At 45.6% G+C, this 15,346-nt stretch overlaps 1 protein-coding gene across 1 annotated transcript; it reads left to right on the top strand.

Moving 5' to 3' along the window:
• The first annotated feature begins 1,758 nt into the window (after window positions 1-1,758).
• RABAC1 (Rab acceptor 1) lies at window positions 1,759-9,450 on the top strand. The gene is made up of 6 exons (XM_026715405.2): window positions 1,759-1,873; window positions 3,467-3,566; window positions 4,472-4,684; window positions 6,056-6,153; window positions 7,212-7,313; window positions 8,925-9,450. The coding sequence occupies exons 2-6, from the start codon at window positions 3,487-3,489 to the stop codon at window positions 9,011-9,013; spliced, it is 582 nt and encodes a 193-aa protein (XP_026571190.1). The 5' UTR covers window positions 1,759-1,873; window positions 3,467-3,486; the 3' UTR covers window positions 9,014-9,450.
• Window positions 9,451-15,346: the final 5,896 nt, after the last annotated feature.

Below are 15,346 nucleotides of genomic sequence, written 5' to 3'. Positions count from 1 at the left end.
AGTATGCAATTAGTAGTAAGCATGGCTGAGCTCAGTGGAGTTTACTAAGTATAGTAACTCTGCATTGTATTATAGTCATGGCTCATAAACTCCATTATGAGCCTTGATTGTTGGGGTATTCTTATATTAAGACTGGGGTTTTAAGCAGGGTGTGAGCTCCTTTGATTATTACCTTTTCCCCAGAATGTAGTTACAGTGCTATCCACCCATCCTTGGATCTATATTGGCATGAAATTTGCAGAAGACCATACTGTAGAACCGGAGTGTCCAATCTTGGCAACTTTAAGACCTGTGGACTACAACTCCCAAAATTCCTCAGCCAGCTATACACTGGGGAATTCTGGGAATTGAAGTCCACAAGTCTTAAAGTCCACCAAGGTTGGACACCCTTAATGTAAAAGTATAAGGTCTGCTATTGCCTCTGTTTCCAGGCTCTGCTGGCCATCAATTTCTGCCAATCTCACCCCAACCTAAACCATACATCAGTCTATATCGCTTGGCATCTGATGAAGAGTTCAGGAGTTCTGCCTTTTAATAAAATTTGCTAAAAAAGAAGCTATCAAACTGCTTCCAATTTTTTGTTGCTCTAGTATAGAGCGGTATTTCTCAATTTCAGCAACTTAAGATGATTTATGGACTTTCCAGTATTCCCTGGTATGGCTGGCTGAGAAATTCTGCGAGTTGGTCTGTATATATTAAAGCTGAAAACTTAGAAGCACTGCTATAAACTAACCAAATTCTTCTTCTATAAATGCCCCTCCTGAAATTATGACTTACAAAGCCTAACCGGTTTTTGTTCTGGTTTTCTTGACAGAAGGAAAAACTGAAGGTTTAATCTGTTGACTGGTAAAATAACGATTAACATTTTCCTAATCATAATGCAATTGGCTGAATTTGTAGAACAAAATGCAGAACTGAGACACTTACTTAATGAATTAGTCATGCATGAATCTAGCCATAATAAAAATAAGGATTATAATTAACAACCCAAGGGAACCATTCTATAGCATTTTAGCATGCATCGTGTGTTTATTCTGACTTCAAGATTAAAAGCTAGTAACTATTTAACCAGGATCCAAAACAGGAAGTGGAGTCCTGGGAACCAAAACATGTGGTTCTCCAAGGGAAGTGAACTGGAATATCATTGCTCACAGTTGCTGTAGCAATGCCAAGTCTCAGTCAGTATTATTTGCAGATTTCTGAGACTACACCACCCATCCTCCTGAGTCAGCATAGCTTCCAAGCTAAGAGCAGATAGATACAGATTAACAGAGTTGGAAGGGATCTTGTAGGTCATCTACTCCAACCTCCCCCACTCCACAGGTTGGGGAAAAAAACAGCAGGTTCCTATTATTTTCTTCAAAAATGACACGTTTAAGACTTGTGGACTTCAACTCCCAGAATTCCTCAGCTAACATGACTGGAGGAGGAATTCTGGGAGTTGAAGTCTACAAGTCTTAAACCTGTCAAGTTCGAAGACCCCTACATTAAACACAATAAGTAAACCATTATTTTTTCCCAAGCAAGGAAAAATTATCGCATAGATCAGGGGCCTCAACCTTGGCAACTTTAAGCCTAGACGACTTCAACTCCCAGAATTCCCCAGAAAGCTGGGGAATTCTGGGAGTTGAAGCCCTCTAGGCTTAAAGTTGCCAAGGTTGAAGGCCCCTACCATAGTGAAATAGAACGAAAAACCGGCTACGGTCCGCTATTGAGGCAAATGCCTGAGCTCGCCAGTAGGCGGCCACAAAAGACTCTATCTCCCAGTAGGCTTCGCGCTCTAGGAAAGTAAACATCCGCGATCCTCCCCGCCCTCCCTTTGCCACGCAGACCGGTCACTTCCGCCGAGGAGCTGGATTGGGTTCTGGTAGAGGTGAGCTGAGGTTCTGTTGCCAGGGGCAACCCCGGATGAAGGAGAGACTGGACCGAGCAGCATCGGGGGGCGCTTTATTTTTTTTTTTGGTCCCTGGTCGTGGATGCCTGGGAGGAGAAAAAGGTTTTACGGGGGCTGGCCAAGTCTTTTAGCCGGCTTGCGGACCGAAACCTGGGAGACACACCCAAGACTTACGGGACAGCCCAGCCACGAGCTCGATCTAGAGTTGGGCGCCCATTATGGGGCGGTGGACTCATCCGGAAAGAGGGGCAAAAGGCACCCTTTGTGCCAGGATGGAGTGTAAGGTAGTCTCCAGGCCAGAGAAAGCCTGGCAGAGAGGCCCATGTGAGCTGTTTCTAAAAGGGAGTTAAAGAGAGAAACAAATTTAACAGAGTTGGAAGGGACCTTGTAGGTCATCTAGTCCAACCCCCCCTCCCAGGTTGGGGAAAAACAGCAGGTTCCTGTTATTTTTTGCTATGCATTAAACACAATTAAGTAAACCCTTTTTTTTTTTCCAAGCAAGGAAAAACGAGAGAGGGGAAGGGCAAGGAAATGAAAATAAGGGGTGTTTACTAAAGACACAACAGATGATAAAATGGTATGTGTTGTGGGTTATTTGAGCGCAGTTACCTGGTGGGAGCTAATAATGGGGTAATAGTGGAGGCATCAGGCTAGAAACTGGCGGTTGGTAAGTTCTGGTCCTGTCTTAGATATGAAAGCTGGCTGGGGGATTTTGGGCCAATCCCCAGGAGATGGTGAGTTCTAGTCCTGCCTTAGGCATGAAAGCAACTGGGGGGTGTATTTATTTATTTGTTTCTTTGTATCCCAGCTTCATTATTTTTACAAATAACTGAAGGAGATGAACATATCCAACACACTTTTTTCCCCTTATTTTCCCAACAACCCTGTGAGGTGGGTTTGGGCCAATCATTAGTAAACTCTGAGTTCTGATCCCACCTTAGGCATGAAAGCTGGCTTAGGTGACTTTGAGCCAAAGCCTGGGGTTTTTTGTTTTTTTTTGCTAGCAAGCAAGGAATAGGATGTGCTTTCATAACAGGTAAAGTTATGCTTTGATGTCACTCTGGAAGGTCTGCTGTGCAGCAATGTATCAAGTATGTAAAGGAAGTCTATGGAGATTCTCAGTCATCCGGGTGTCCCAGTCCATGGTTGTCCCAAAGGTCCTTTTTTAAAGAGGCAACTGGACTTTCTGTTTTTTCTTTGAAGGCATTTCAGTTTTCACCCAAGAAAGAGAGAGCTGAAGAAGCTTCTTGGATGAGAAGCGAAATATCTTCAAAGAAAAACCAGAAAGTCCTCTTGAAAAAGGAACCTTGGAGACAACTATGTAAAGGAAGGAAATGGGCCTCTAGTGACATTACTGTGGGCTGCTATATATGTGTTCTACTTTGTTGTGGCATCCCTACTTCCAATATCCAGAGCATCCAGAGCAAAGGTCTCCTTCTATACCTAAATATATATTTATGACATGATCTTCTGGATAGCTCTGGATAACACCACAAGGCATTCGGGGTGGGTTTTGAGCCTCTTCAACCAACCAGTGTTTTTCTTGACTCCCATATCTGTCTTTCTATCCAGCTTCTCAGTCTTAATTTACCATGGCTGGTAAAACTGGAACAGAACATCTCTTTAATGCAGCCACTGAAGTTGAGACAACAGGAACATTGTTGAGCAACAAGTAAGTTAATGAGAAGATAATTTTGCTTTTCCTAGCTGGATACCTTTAAACGGTTGAATACAACTCCTATCCTCCCCGGCCATCACAGCTAAGAGGCATGCTGGCTCAAGAGGAATTGTGAAGTCCTTGGTACTTTTTGAGCTTGGTTGTTTTCTTGCAGACGTTTCATTACCTCACTAGGTAGTATCATCAGTGCTAGAAGAGAGTAGGATTTGTTTTCATTTTATATACTAGTAGCTTGCCCTGTCAATGTTGGTGGGAATGGAGTGGAGGGTTCTTCGATTGGGCTGTTGTTTACTGTTGCCTTGTTTGTCTGGGTTGGTAGTTCCTTGTATTTTTCGATTGTTGGCCTAGTGTTAATCTTGGTGTTAATTTCTGCTCAACTGGATGTTGATTGCCGGTGAGGAAATGTTTGGGACTTTTTGTTTCCTTTTTGGCATTTTGATTGTCTCTTTTGAATGGTATGTAAACATTGTTCATTTCTATGTGCCCGTTGATGGCCGATTTGTCTGAGTGAAATTCCTTAAGAGGAATTGTAATTTAAAGACTCCGAGGACAATGGAATTGGAACACTGCTTTTTAAAAAGAGCTGGGGAACTGACATGTCTTTGAAGATAATCATCCAGGTCATGGTTGTCCCAAAGCAGAGGTGGTATTCAGCAGGTTCTGACCAGTTCTGAAGAACCGGTAGCGGAAATTTTGAGTAATTTGGAGAACCGGTAAATTCCACCTCTGACTGGAGACTTTACAGCATCCTTCCCCTGCCACACCCACCAAGCCACGCCCACAGAACTGGTAGTAAAAAAAAATTGAATCCCACACTGTCCCAAAGGTGCTTTTTTTCATGCTTATTTGAAGACCATTCTTCTAATTCTTTCCTGGCCTTCTGACTTTATCTTTTCTAGGATCAACATCCCAGCACTCTTACCCCAAGGCCCAGCTAAGGAATGGCTGGATCAGCGTCGGGCCACCATTCGTCCCTGGGCCAACTTCCTGGACCAGAGGCGTTTTTCAAAGCCTCTGAATTTTGGGGAACTGTGTAAACGCCTTGTCCGCAACGTGGAATATTTCCAGAGCAATTATGTCTTTGTCTTCCTAGGGCTTATCGTCTATTGCCTGTGAGTAGATTTGATGGCTTCTTTTTTTTACTTGCGTGGGTGATGAATTCTCCCAACTCTTGTGTTGCAAATATCACTGAGGATGCCCAGGCCTTCATCTGTGCAGTGAAAGTTCCCAAAGGCTGAGGCCATCCCTTGAAAAATTCAACCGCTTTTGGCAGTCTGTACAAGCAAAACTCTGCCCCTTCAAAACATGCATTTCAAGAAGACGCTTCCAGCACCCAGTTGTGGGAAAGAATGAATGGGAAATGTGTTTGCCTGAGTTCCCTCCTGCAGTTTGTGCCTGTGTACTAAGCTGTATGTTAAAGACACAAACAGATCAACAGAAAAGTCCCACTCTGTGCCCAAGGGTATCTGGATTGTAAAGGAATAAGGGTCAAACAGCAATGTATGTGCCTCATGAGCAAAAATGACAGCTTACATTCTTGCATCAGACGTTGGGAGGCAAGGATATACAGCGAGTTTTGCATCGTGGCATTACCACGTGCATTTTGTCATCTTGAGGTAACCTCAGTTTGCTACAAATGCCTGACTCTTTTTGGTTCTTGGCCATGTCACTGATTCAGTGCTTGCTTTGATAAAATTCTGTCTACAATATAGAGCAAGGAAAAGTATTCTGAGTGGCCTATATCCAAACATGTTAGAGGGCATTCAGGGCCTAGTAGATAATTCCCCTTTTGTTCCCAGACCATATACAAGTTTAGCGTGTAGAGCTTTTAGAAAATAGCCTCCAAGGAAGACCTGTGAAGGGATTTATTACACTACTGGAATATACAAGTAGTGATTAGGAGACTGGAGGTTAAAACATACAAAGAAGGATTGCTGGAACTGGGTATATCTAGTTTGATGAAAAGAAGGACTGGGGTGACATGATAGCAGTGTTTCAATATCTCAGGGGTTGCCCCAAAGAAGAGGAAGTCAAGCTATTCTCCAAAGCACATGAGAGCAAGACAAGAAGCAATGGGTGGAAACTAATCAAGGAGAGAAGCAACCCTAGAACTAAGGAGAAATTTCCTGACAGTTAGAACAATTGATCAGTGGAACAACTTGCCTCCAGAAATTGTGAATGCTCCAACATGGAAGTTTTTAAGAAAAGATTGGATAACCCTTTGTCTGAAGTGGTGTGGGGTTTCCTGCCTAAGCAGGGGGTTGGACTAGAAGACCTCCAAGGTCCCTTCCAACTCTGTTATTCTATTGTACTGTAGAGTATATGTACAAAAGTCTTCCATTCTTAGTTGTAATGGGTTCAGCCGGGTTTTTATTAATTCAACTTTAGTTCCATGGAATTAGCAAGAAAATTGCGTAGTTTGCTCCTCCGTGTTGTTTCGTGATGCCTTTAACCCCACTGGTCCTTTCCTTCCCACCTGTTAGCATCACCTCACCTTTACTTTTGATTGCGCTTGCTGTGTTCTTTGGGGCCTGTTACATCATGTACTTGAAGACCCAACAGTCCCAGCTCGTTGTGCTTGGTAAGTGGTTGTTCCCGTGGTGCTAGAGATTTATGCATGATACAGGTAGTCCTTGACATACAAACAGTTCATTTAGTGACCGTTCAAAGTTACAATGGGCACTGAAAAAAATGACTTAGGACCATTTTTCACAGTTGCAACCTTTGCAGCATCCCCATGATTATGTGATCAAAATTCAGAGGCTTGGAAACGGGTTCATACTTATGACTGTTGCAACATTTTTGCAATGGGGAAGCCAGATCCACTTAACAACCTTAACTGCAGTGATTCACTTAACAACTGTGGCAAGAAAGGTCATAAAATGGGGGGAAGCAAAACCCACTTAACAAATGTCTCAATAACAAATCTTGGGGTCAGTTGTGGCCGTGAGTCAAGGACTGCCTGTATGCTCTTTCGAGAATGTAAATTTCTATTATTTTCCCTTGTTTGATGATGTCTGTCCTTTGACAATTAAAAGAAAGGAACACCTATCTCCTTGCTCGTTGAAAGCTGGCACATCAAGGAAAGAGTTTAGTTTACTTTAGTGTCATTGCACCTCGTACGGCGAAACCAAACACCATCTTCAGTGCGCATCATGACCGTGAAAATAAACACAAACACACAACTGCCTGTAAACCCACATTTCAAACGCTTCCAGTCTCTTCAAGGGGTTTTCTGTCCAGAGACCAGCTCTTCGCTCTGTAGAGCAAGATTTAGCATCTGACAAGCCTGGTTTTCAATCTTGCATGAAAGTACATGCCGGTTGCCAAGCTTCCAGATTTTAATCACGTGACCTGCCAGAGGTCTTGACAATAAAAGGCCTTGAAAGCTACATTTCCAAGAAAGGCCACCAGATGGCGCTGCACAAATGAGACCAGTGTCCATCATGCACCAATTCCCATGCTTTGCTAGACTCCAGCCTTCGCACATACTTCTAAAAACCCCAGAAAGCAAACGTTTGACCTCAAAAGCCGGCCTCTCTTCAGTCAAGCATTCAAGGCTGCCGCTTTCTCTCTCTCTCTCTCTTTTTAATAATTGAAAGCCAGCCTGCTTTCTAACTCAACCGTCTTTCCCTCTAGGGCGACAACTCAGCACAGCCCATCAATACAGTCTGGCCGGAGCTGTCTCTTTTCCTTTCTTCTGGCTGGCGGGCGCTGGCTCAGCTGTCTTTTGGGTGCTAGGTGAGTAAACAGGAAAACTCCATTCCGGGTGGACTGCCCTCACCTGCCTGTGGGGCTCCTTGGTGCTCTCTGAGCTTGGGGGGTTTCCATGCAGACGTTTCGTTCCCAAACTAGGTAACATCATCAGGAGTGGGGTTTGCAGAATGGAGGAGGAGGAGAAAGGGAGGAAGAGGAGGAGGACAAAGACATCAGTGGGGTCCTTGGTGCTCTCAGCTTGGTGGTTTTCTTGCAGATGTTTCATTCTCACATGGTGGTAGCAGAAAACCACCAAGCTCAGCACCAAGGATTCCACAGTTCAACTCTGAGCTATAAATATTCTCTTTTATCAACACTCCTCTTTCTTCATATTTTGAACCATGGATGTTTGGTGGCCTTAATCCATTTTTGATGACTGTTGATGGCCCCTGATCAGGGCTTTGGCTGTTTTCATTGTTGCCACAGCAACCATTGCAAGCCTAATGGTAAAATTAAGCGTTCTGATTTTCCCCCCGCCTCCTGTTGCTTCTTCCTTGCAGAAGAGAACCTGTGCTGATTTCTGTTTGAAAAGCGGGTGGTAGTGAATACCTTAGCTTTAGCTTAGCTTCTCAGGAACTGCAGCCCCATTAAATCCTGTTCTCTGGAATTCTATTCCACCGTACCGTGTGCTTGTAACTTTCCTTTCTGCTCTGGTTCATCCAGCTTTTGCCCTAAGGCAGGAGTGTCAAATTCAAGGCCTGCCAGCCAGATCCAGGCCACAGGGTGCTTAGATGCGGCCCATGGGGTCACCCTGGAAATAAGCATGCAAGAAGGGATGGGAAAGGAGAAAGGGAAAGAGGAAAGGCAAAGAAAAAGAGGAAAAAAGGGGGAAGAGAGCAAGGAAGGAAAAAGGAGGAAAGATGGGAAGGAAGAAGAAAGGAGAATGAAGAGGAAAGGAAAAAGAAGAAAGAAGGAAGGGAGGAAAGGAAGGAAGGAGAAAGGTTCCGAGAGAAGGAGGAAGGGAGGAAAGGGAGGAAGGAGAAAGGTTCGAGAGAAGGAAGAAGGGAGGAAAGGAAGGAAGGAAGGAAGGAAGGAAGGAAGGAAGGAAGGAAGGAGAAAGGTTCCAGAGAAGGAGGAAGGGAGGAGGAAGGAAGGAAGGAAGGAAGGAAGGAAGGAAGGAAGGAAGGAAGGAAGGAAGGAAGGAAGGAGAAAGGTTCAGAGAGAAGGAGGAAGGGAGGGAAGGAAGGAAGGAAGGAAGGAAGGAAGGAAGGAAGGAAGGAAGGAAGGAGAAAGGTTCAGAGAGAAGGAGGAAGGAAGGAAAGGAAGGAAGGAAGGAAGGAAGGAAGGAAGATTATAATGAAAGTGGGGGAGGATCTGAGGGAAGTCCTGCCTTGGGCACTTGGCCACCACAGTCACCCCTAACACGAGTAACGTCGAGCTGACCACGCCCACCCTGACCGCACCCACCTTGGCCACACCCACCACGATCCCCCGAGGTCAAACACAACCCTGAGGCGGCCCTCCATGAAATGGAGTTTGACACCCCTGCCCTAAGAGATCCTTTGGGTCTCTCAGACAAAAAGTCCCGTTCCCGTGAACCTGAGACGAGGAGGAGATGGATCACCCCATGGCTTCCTTTCCCATCGTTCTCTGCAGGCGCCACCTTGGTCGTCATTGGTTCGCATGCCGCCTTCCATGAACTGGAATCCGCCGAGACCGACGAACTGCAGATGGAGCCCGTGTAAAAAAAGAAAGAAAGAAAGAAAGGCTGCAGAATTCCCCTCTTGGATCCGTCTCTCCCTCTTTTACCCCGCTTGCTGTTACATTATGCCTATGTATCCGGTGCTGCTATTTCATTCAACGTCGATAACGCCAACGTAAATTGCCATTCCTTTCCGAATTTTGAAAAATTCTCCGTGGCCGCCCTATAATCGAGGATGCTCTTCCGTTTCTGACCCTTCGGCGATCCCTCCATCTCTGAAAGTCGTATTCCCGGCAACCGTGGGCTTTTTCATTGCATATATGATATAAAAGAATGCTGCCGTTAAAAGGTGATTTCCTCTGTAGGTTTTTAGATCCCAGCGTTGCTTTCCCAATAGCTTAGAAGCCTCACATGCCAACTTCCCGCACTCAGCCTCCTCCTTGTCTCTGATCGTTGACATTAAAGAAACAGTGACATTAATTCCACGCCTCCTTGTGAGTGTTTAACGCCGCCCAAGGTTGCAGTGACCCATAGGATTACATCAATCCGTATACCTGATACCTGCTGAGTTCCCTTCCAAGGTCTGCAGCTTACTCAGCAACGGTGCGTCACAATGACATCTCGCAGACCTTCTGCGCAGCTGCTGCGTTGGGTCTTAATTTGTGAGATGGGATATAGGAAAAAGAGTCACCCTCTGCGTGACCCTTCACTAAATTAATCCAGGCTCTTGACACGGGGCTTATTCTTTAATAATAGCTTGGGGTGTTTCGATATTCAAGCATCGTGAAGACTGGTTGTCAACTCATAAAATATCTCTATGGTCTTTTTAGAGTTGCCAACAGAAAAGGAGGAGGGAGCAGTGCGGCCGCTTGGAAATCGGAAGTGCATTCCATAAACGTTTTCAAAGATAGTAACTAGGTGACTGAAGTTTCTGCCGTGCAAAATTCTAACTGGAGAGCATGATGGATGACTCTGGGCTGTGGAGGTGTCCCATTGGAGGATATGAATTACGATACACCCAGCGGGTGGGAGGGAAACCTGGCTCAAAGGTGACAATGACTGATGTGTCTCAGAGTCGGCTACATCTAGGCAACGCCGCACCTTTTAACTTCCAATAAATCCTTTTCACGGTTTTGGAAGTTTGGCTCGAGACTTATGATTTAAATGAGGCTAAGTGATGGAATCCTGACAGCTGGTTCACATGGGACATAACGAAGAGGCGTCTTAATCTTGTGGAAATCTCTTCAAAATGTACAGAAGAGACATTATTTTTTTTAAGGCACTTGTTAGTCTCCTCTACAATACTACTGTCTCGGTTGAGCGTATGGGTCGTTCTCAACTTACAACAGTTCATTTAATGACCTGTTGTGGCCTGTTGGCCGCCGGCCCCTCCAGCAGCTGAATCAGAGAAGGAGGAGGCGTTGGAGTCAGAGGCAGCATCAAGGCAACCTGAGGGGGAAGGGGGAATGGAGCTGTCAGAGAGACAGGTGGAGCCTGGGCCGTCCACCAGCCCTCAGATGAAGAGTCAGCAGCCCCCAAGTCTGGAGGTGGCTGATGAGGAAGAGGAGGAACAGCTGGGCCCAGCGCCTGATGCTGTTGTGGCCTGCTAGCAGCCAGCAGAGCTGGTGGCAGACTCGACAGTGAGGCAATGGGAGGAAACCTGGGCCAGTCTGGGGAAGGCTCTGACGAGGGCTCTGTGTCGGAGGCAGAGATGGATCCAGGGCTGTCTGACGGTTATCAGCTGCCTTCGGAGTTGGAGATCAGTGGGGAAGAAGAGCAGCTGGAGCCTGTTGCCTGTGTGCGCATGCGCAGAGCTGCCAGGAAAGGGAACAGTTAAGGAACGAGGGTCGACTCGGAAGTAAAGGCTCAGATGGACGGTGAATGCCCACCCCCCGTAAGGAATAAAGAGGAGCGAAAGGGGAGTGGTGTTTGCAGGAGACAATTAGCTCAATTTATGAAGGTGAAGACCTGTTCCCGACTTCTTGTCAAGTAATTTCTGCTACGGCATGGCGTTTGGAAGATATCGGCCTGGCAACTCTCCAAGCCTGATTAAGGTCTGTAGTTGTGAAGTCTCATGAAAGACTGTTTGCTGGGACTTTGCTGGAGAGGAAATTCCCTTTAACCTAAATAAAAGGGGCTTTATCGGGACACGGAGTCTGCTTCATGATCTTGGGAAGCCTAGGTCAGAACAGACCCATGCATGTGCAGAAGGCAGAGGAGAGGAGAGCAGTGGAAATCTATGGGCCGGTCCTTGGGAAGGAAGAGCCACTGCTGCTAGTGAAGCCCCGCCCTAGCTCTGAAGGTAAAAGGCAGGGGGCGGAGATGAATAGATGTGGCAGACAATTATTCACCTCCCTGCCAGACGGACTAGTTAGCCTGCGGTGAGAGAGGGACTTTTTGCTGGCGCTCCTGATAAAGGAATCATTGAGTTAACTACAGAAGGTTGGAGCCGGCTCAGAAGATTGTTTGAAGTTACGACGGCGCTGAAAAAAAGAGACTTGTGATTGCTTTTCAAACTGTTGACCATTGCAGCATCCCCATGGCCACATGATCAAAATTCAGACGTGGAATAGAGCATAGCAACAAAGTCAGCCAATGAGATCAGTTTAGAAACTGAAACTAGCTGTAGCCTAGGCTGGAAACTGAAACTAGAAGTAGCTTAGGTGTATTAAGCTCTGCAGCTCCGAAGCTGTGCGAAGCTCTGGGTCTGTTGAAGATGAAATTGCTTCTCTCCTCTGCTGAAGTTACTTGCAACGTGTTTCTGTCTGAGTTTGCTCCATGTTGGAGAAATCTACAACTGGTTTGTAAGATCTACTTATGTTTATAAAGATGTTAAATGAAGCATCCGCCATCTGTGTTTATTTTTCTGGCGCTGAGTTAACGCTGCAAAACTCTAAACAAGACTCTTAACAACCGACTCCTGTTTGTGAAGGTGGCAGTGTCCCCCGGGGTTTATACCATCACCTTTTCCAACCTTCTGCCAAGCAAAAGCCAGATTCAGTTAACAATTGCGGTGATTCACTTAGCAACCCTGGCAAGAAAGGTCATAAAATCGGGCAAAACTCACTTTTAAACAAAAGTCTCACTTAGCAACAGAAATTTAGGGGCTCAGTTGTGGTCGTTAAGTCAAAGACTGCCTGTACATATTTATATTTTCCACTTTATTCTCTACTCCCTTATAACTCCAGATTCTCTGCTTCAGCTTGGCCTTTCTTTAGGTTACAACACGTTGCAATTCCCATCCCATATTATTCAGTTTTGGAAAATAGGGAGCTTGAACTGTCTAGTCGCACTGATGACTAATATTCTGGCAATATTACATTAATATGTTCCAGATAAGATCATTCTGTTCTGTTCGTTGTAGCAGGACGTCTCCATGGCTTCTCAGAAAATTTTTGTTCCATGGCTCAAAGTCTTTGGCGGGCAAACTCGGCCTGTCATTCGAGAGGGAGAGAGAGAGAAAAAGGCCTCAAAGGAGGATTCATAATTGATGCTTTCCTGGCGTATTTAATTACTCCTCCGTAAACTTAGCCAGTGTGGCCGATAATCATCCAGCTTTCTGTCTCGGATTAGGGCCCAAACCCCACATGCTCCGTTCCAAGAAAGAAAATTCTGACAAAACATTAGGAAAGTTTTTAAACTGTGTTTCTTTTTTTAGCAGAAGAAGTCGCTTTAGCGGAGGATTGCTTTTCCTTTGTGAAAACCTGGCAGGCTATTCTCATCATGATTAGTAAAGCATTTCATTCTCGCCATCAAGCTAGGTTTCATGGCTTTGGGAATATTTCTATTTTTTTTTAATTCTTTGTTAAGGATTCTCCAAAACAATTTGGAGCCAGTTTGGTCTAGTAGTTAAGGCACCTGGCTAGAAACCAGGTGATGGCAAGTTCTAGCCCTTCCTGAGGTTTGAAAATGTCTGAATGTGGGCCAAACATCAGGAGACAGTGAGTTCTAGTCCCGCTTTAGACATGGATATTTAAACCAATCACAGGAGATCGAGTTTTAATTCCACCTTAGGCACGAGAGCTGGTTGAGTGACTGTGGGCCAATCACCAGGAGACGGTGAGTTCTAGTCCTGCCTGAGGCATGAATGTTGGGCCCACCCCAGTTGTTAACACACCAGGGTTGTAATTCCGGAGTTGTTATTCCTCCTACCTCGAAGGCAACAAATTTGGAAAGCCAGCCTCTTTTGGTGGTGCCTATTTTTGAATCAAGCAGAATTAAGTCCATTCCAAAGGTGCTATTTTTATCAGAAGTCTTCCCAAAACAAGGGTTGCAACTTGTTTCTTATTTTTATTTCTTATTATTTTAATCTTCTCATCACTCCTTATCACCCATCCCCTCCCAGTTGTGACTGTATGACTGTAACTTTGTCGATTGTATCCTAACGATTTATATTGACTGTTTTCTAGTATGATTTGATTGCTTATTGTACCCTACGACTATTATCAAGTGTTGTACTTTATGATTCTTGACTCTTGACAAATGTATCTTTTCTTTTATGTACACTGAGAGCATTTGCACCAAGACACAAATTCCTTGTGTGTCCAATCACACTTGGACCATAAATAATTCTATTCTATTCTATTCTATTCTATTCTATTCTATTCTATTCTATTCTATTCTAAATTTTAGTACGCGAAACTCCTGCTTGGCCACATTATAGATCAGGACTAAATAAAAATGATGGCCCAGGTTTTTCTTTTAAAAAATCATTCCTGCTTATCTCCTTTTAGTGGCCTCTGTCCTTGCATTCGAAAAGGATGGAACTTACTTGTTATCTATTTTCCCCTTCCATCTCCTCTCTTCTGAAATTCCCCTTTGTGCTTCTTCACTCTTTCCATGTCACCAGGGGTGGTATTCTACCGCTTTGGCCCGGTTCTGCTGAGCTGATAGCAGCGATGAGCAGCAGAGACTGAGCCAATTCTCTCCACCGCTCGCCTGTTGGGCCCACCTGCCCGCCAGGTTCCCGTACTCACCTTTATGTCCTGCTTTTGAAGTGCAGCTGCAGTGCCACGTGGCAGCTGCTGAAGCGACCGGGAGAGTGCAGGCTTGGAGGAGGAGAGTTGGAACACCTCTGCACCTGTGCGAACACCTCTGCGCCTGTACGAACACCTCTGTGCCCGCGTGCAAAGCGTGCCCACCAAGCCATGCCCACCAAACCGATGGTGAAGCTTTTTGAATCGCACCATTGCATGTCACCCAGTTTCCATCTGTAGAGTGGTTTCATCTCTGGCTATGAACTGGGGGATCGTGTGAGCTCCTCTTCAGCCCTCAGGAAGGGTAGGATTTGCAAGGCCTCTCCGAGGCGGCCTAATCCAGACAGGAGAATATCATCATCATCACCATGGCAGTCTGTTCCTTTTTCTCCATCCTTCCGTTCCCTTGTAAGCTTCTCCTCCCCTTCTCCCTCCCACCCATGATGAGAAAAAAAAAAACCCACTCTAATCCAATTACACCAACCGCGTTAAGCGGTATCTTAATGCAGCAGACTGCTAAGCCAAGAAGGGCAGAACAGAGGTAGAATCTCGAAAAATGCGCCAGTCGAAATGCTGTAAGGCTGACAGTGCTAATTCCCTCTAACCTTTTCCACCTTGGATGCTTACAGATATAGATTAACAAAGAGTTGGAACGGGCTGTTGTAGTCCCCCTGCAGCCTGCGGAGATGGCAGCAGAGTTGGACAGTGGGGAACCACGGGGACCAGTCCGGGAGTCTGGGGAGGACTCGGATAAGGCTCCTGCGTCCGATACAGAGATGGGGCCAGGGCCACCTGGGAGTTATATGCTGATTCCGGAGCCTTCGGAGTCTGGAAGCAATGAAGCAGAGGAACAAGGGGATCCTGTTCCCAGTGCACACGTGCGCAGAGCTGCCAGAACAATTAAGACAAAAGGGGCGACTTGGGAGTAAGGCTTGGAGATGATTGGCCCCTCCCATAAGACGTAAAGGAGGAGCAAAGGGACATGAGCCTTTGCAGGAAGCAACTAATTCGCTCTGTTCAGATTAAACCTGGAAGCTGTGTGTGGACTTTGTACTTGGTTTGGCTTTTTACAGTTCATTTGGCACTTTAGTTGTTGGCAGCAATTCAAAGGATAAAGGTGGGTGCTTATCTCGAGAGACTGTTTAGGACTCATTACGTGCTGGGAATGAACATAATTCCCAGTTGTTGAAATAAAAAGAGGGTTGTTTGGACTAAGCGTGTGCTTAATTACGGTCTCAGGAAGCCTTGGTCACAACAGGGGCCTTGTAGGTCATCTGATCCAAATTTTGAGTAGTTCCGAGATCTGGCAAATCCCACCTCTGACTGGCCCCGCCCCCAACTATTCTCCACCTCCCAAGTCTCAGCTCATTGGCTGGATCTTCTTTTGTTGCCTTGTACAG

This window comes from Pseudonaja textilis, chromosome 10, assembly GCF_049901715.1.
Source record: "Pseudonaja textilis isolate UNSWEBS1 chromosome 10, rPseTex1.2, whole genome shotgun sequence".
Classification (NCBI taxonomy): domain Eukaryota; kingdom Metazoa; phylum Chordata; class Lepidosauria; order Squamata; family Elapidae; genus Pseudonaja; species Pseudonaja textilis.
This window is presented reverse-complemented; position numbering and strand designations above follow the sequence as displayed.

Excerpts from the sequence above, each read along its gene's own strand:
- RABAC1 (XM_026715405.2), top strand. The coding sequence starts at position 3,487 with ATGGCTGGTAAAACTGGAACAGAACATCTCTTTAATGCAGCCACTGAA. Across the intron at positions 4,685-6,055 it reads GGGCTTATCGTCTATTGCCT|CATCACCTCACCTTTACTTT; the intron begins GTGAGTAGATTT and ends CCCACCTGTTAG. Across the intron at positions 6,154-7,211 it reads GTCCCAGCTCGTTGTGCTTG|GGCGACAACTCAGCACAGCC; the intron begins GTAAGTGGTTGT and ends CTTTCCCTCTAG.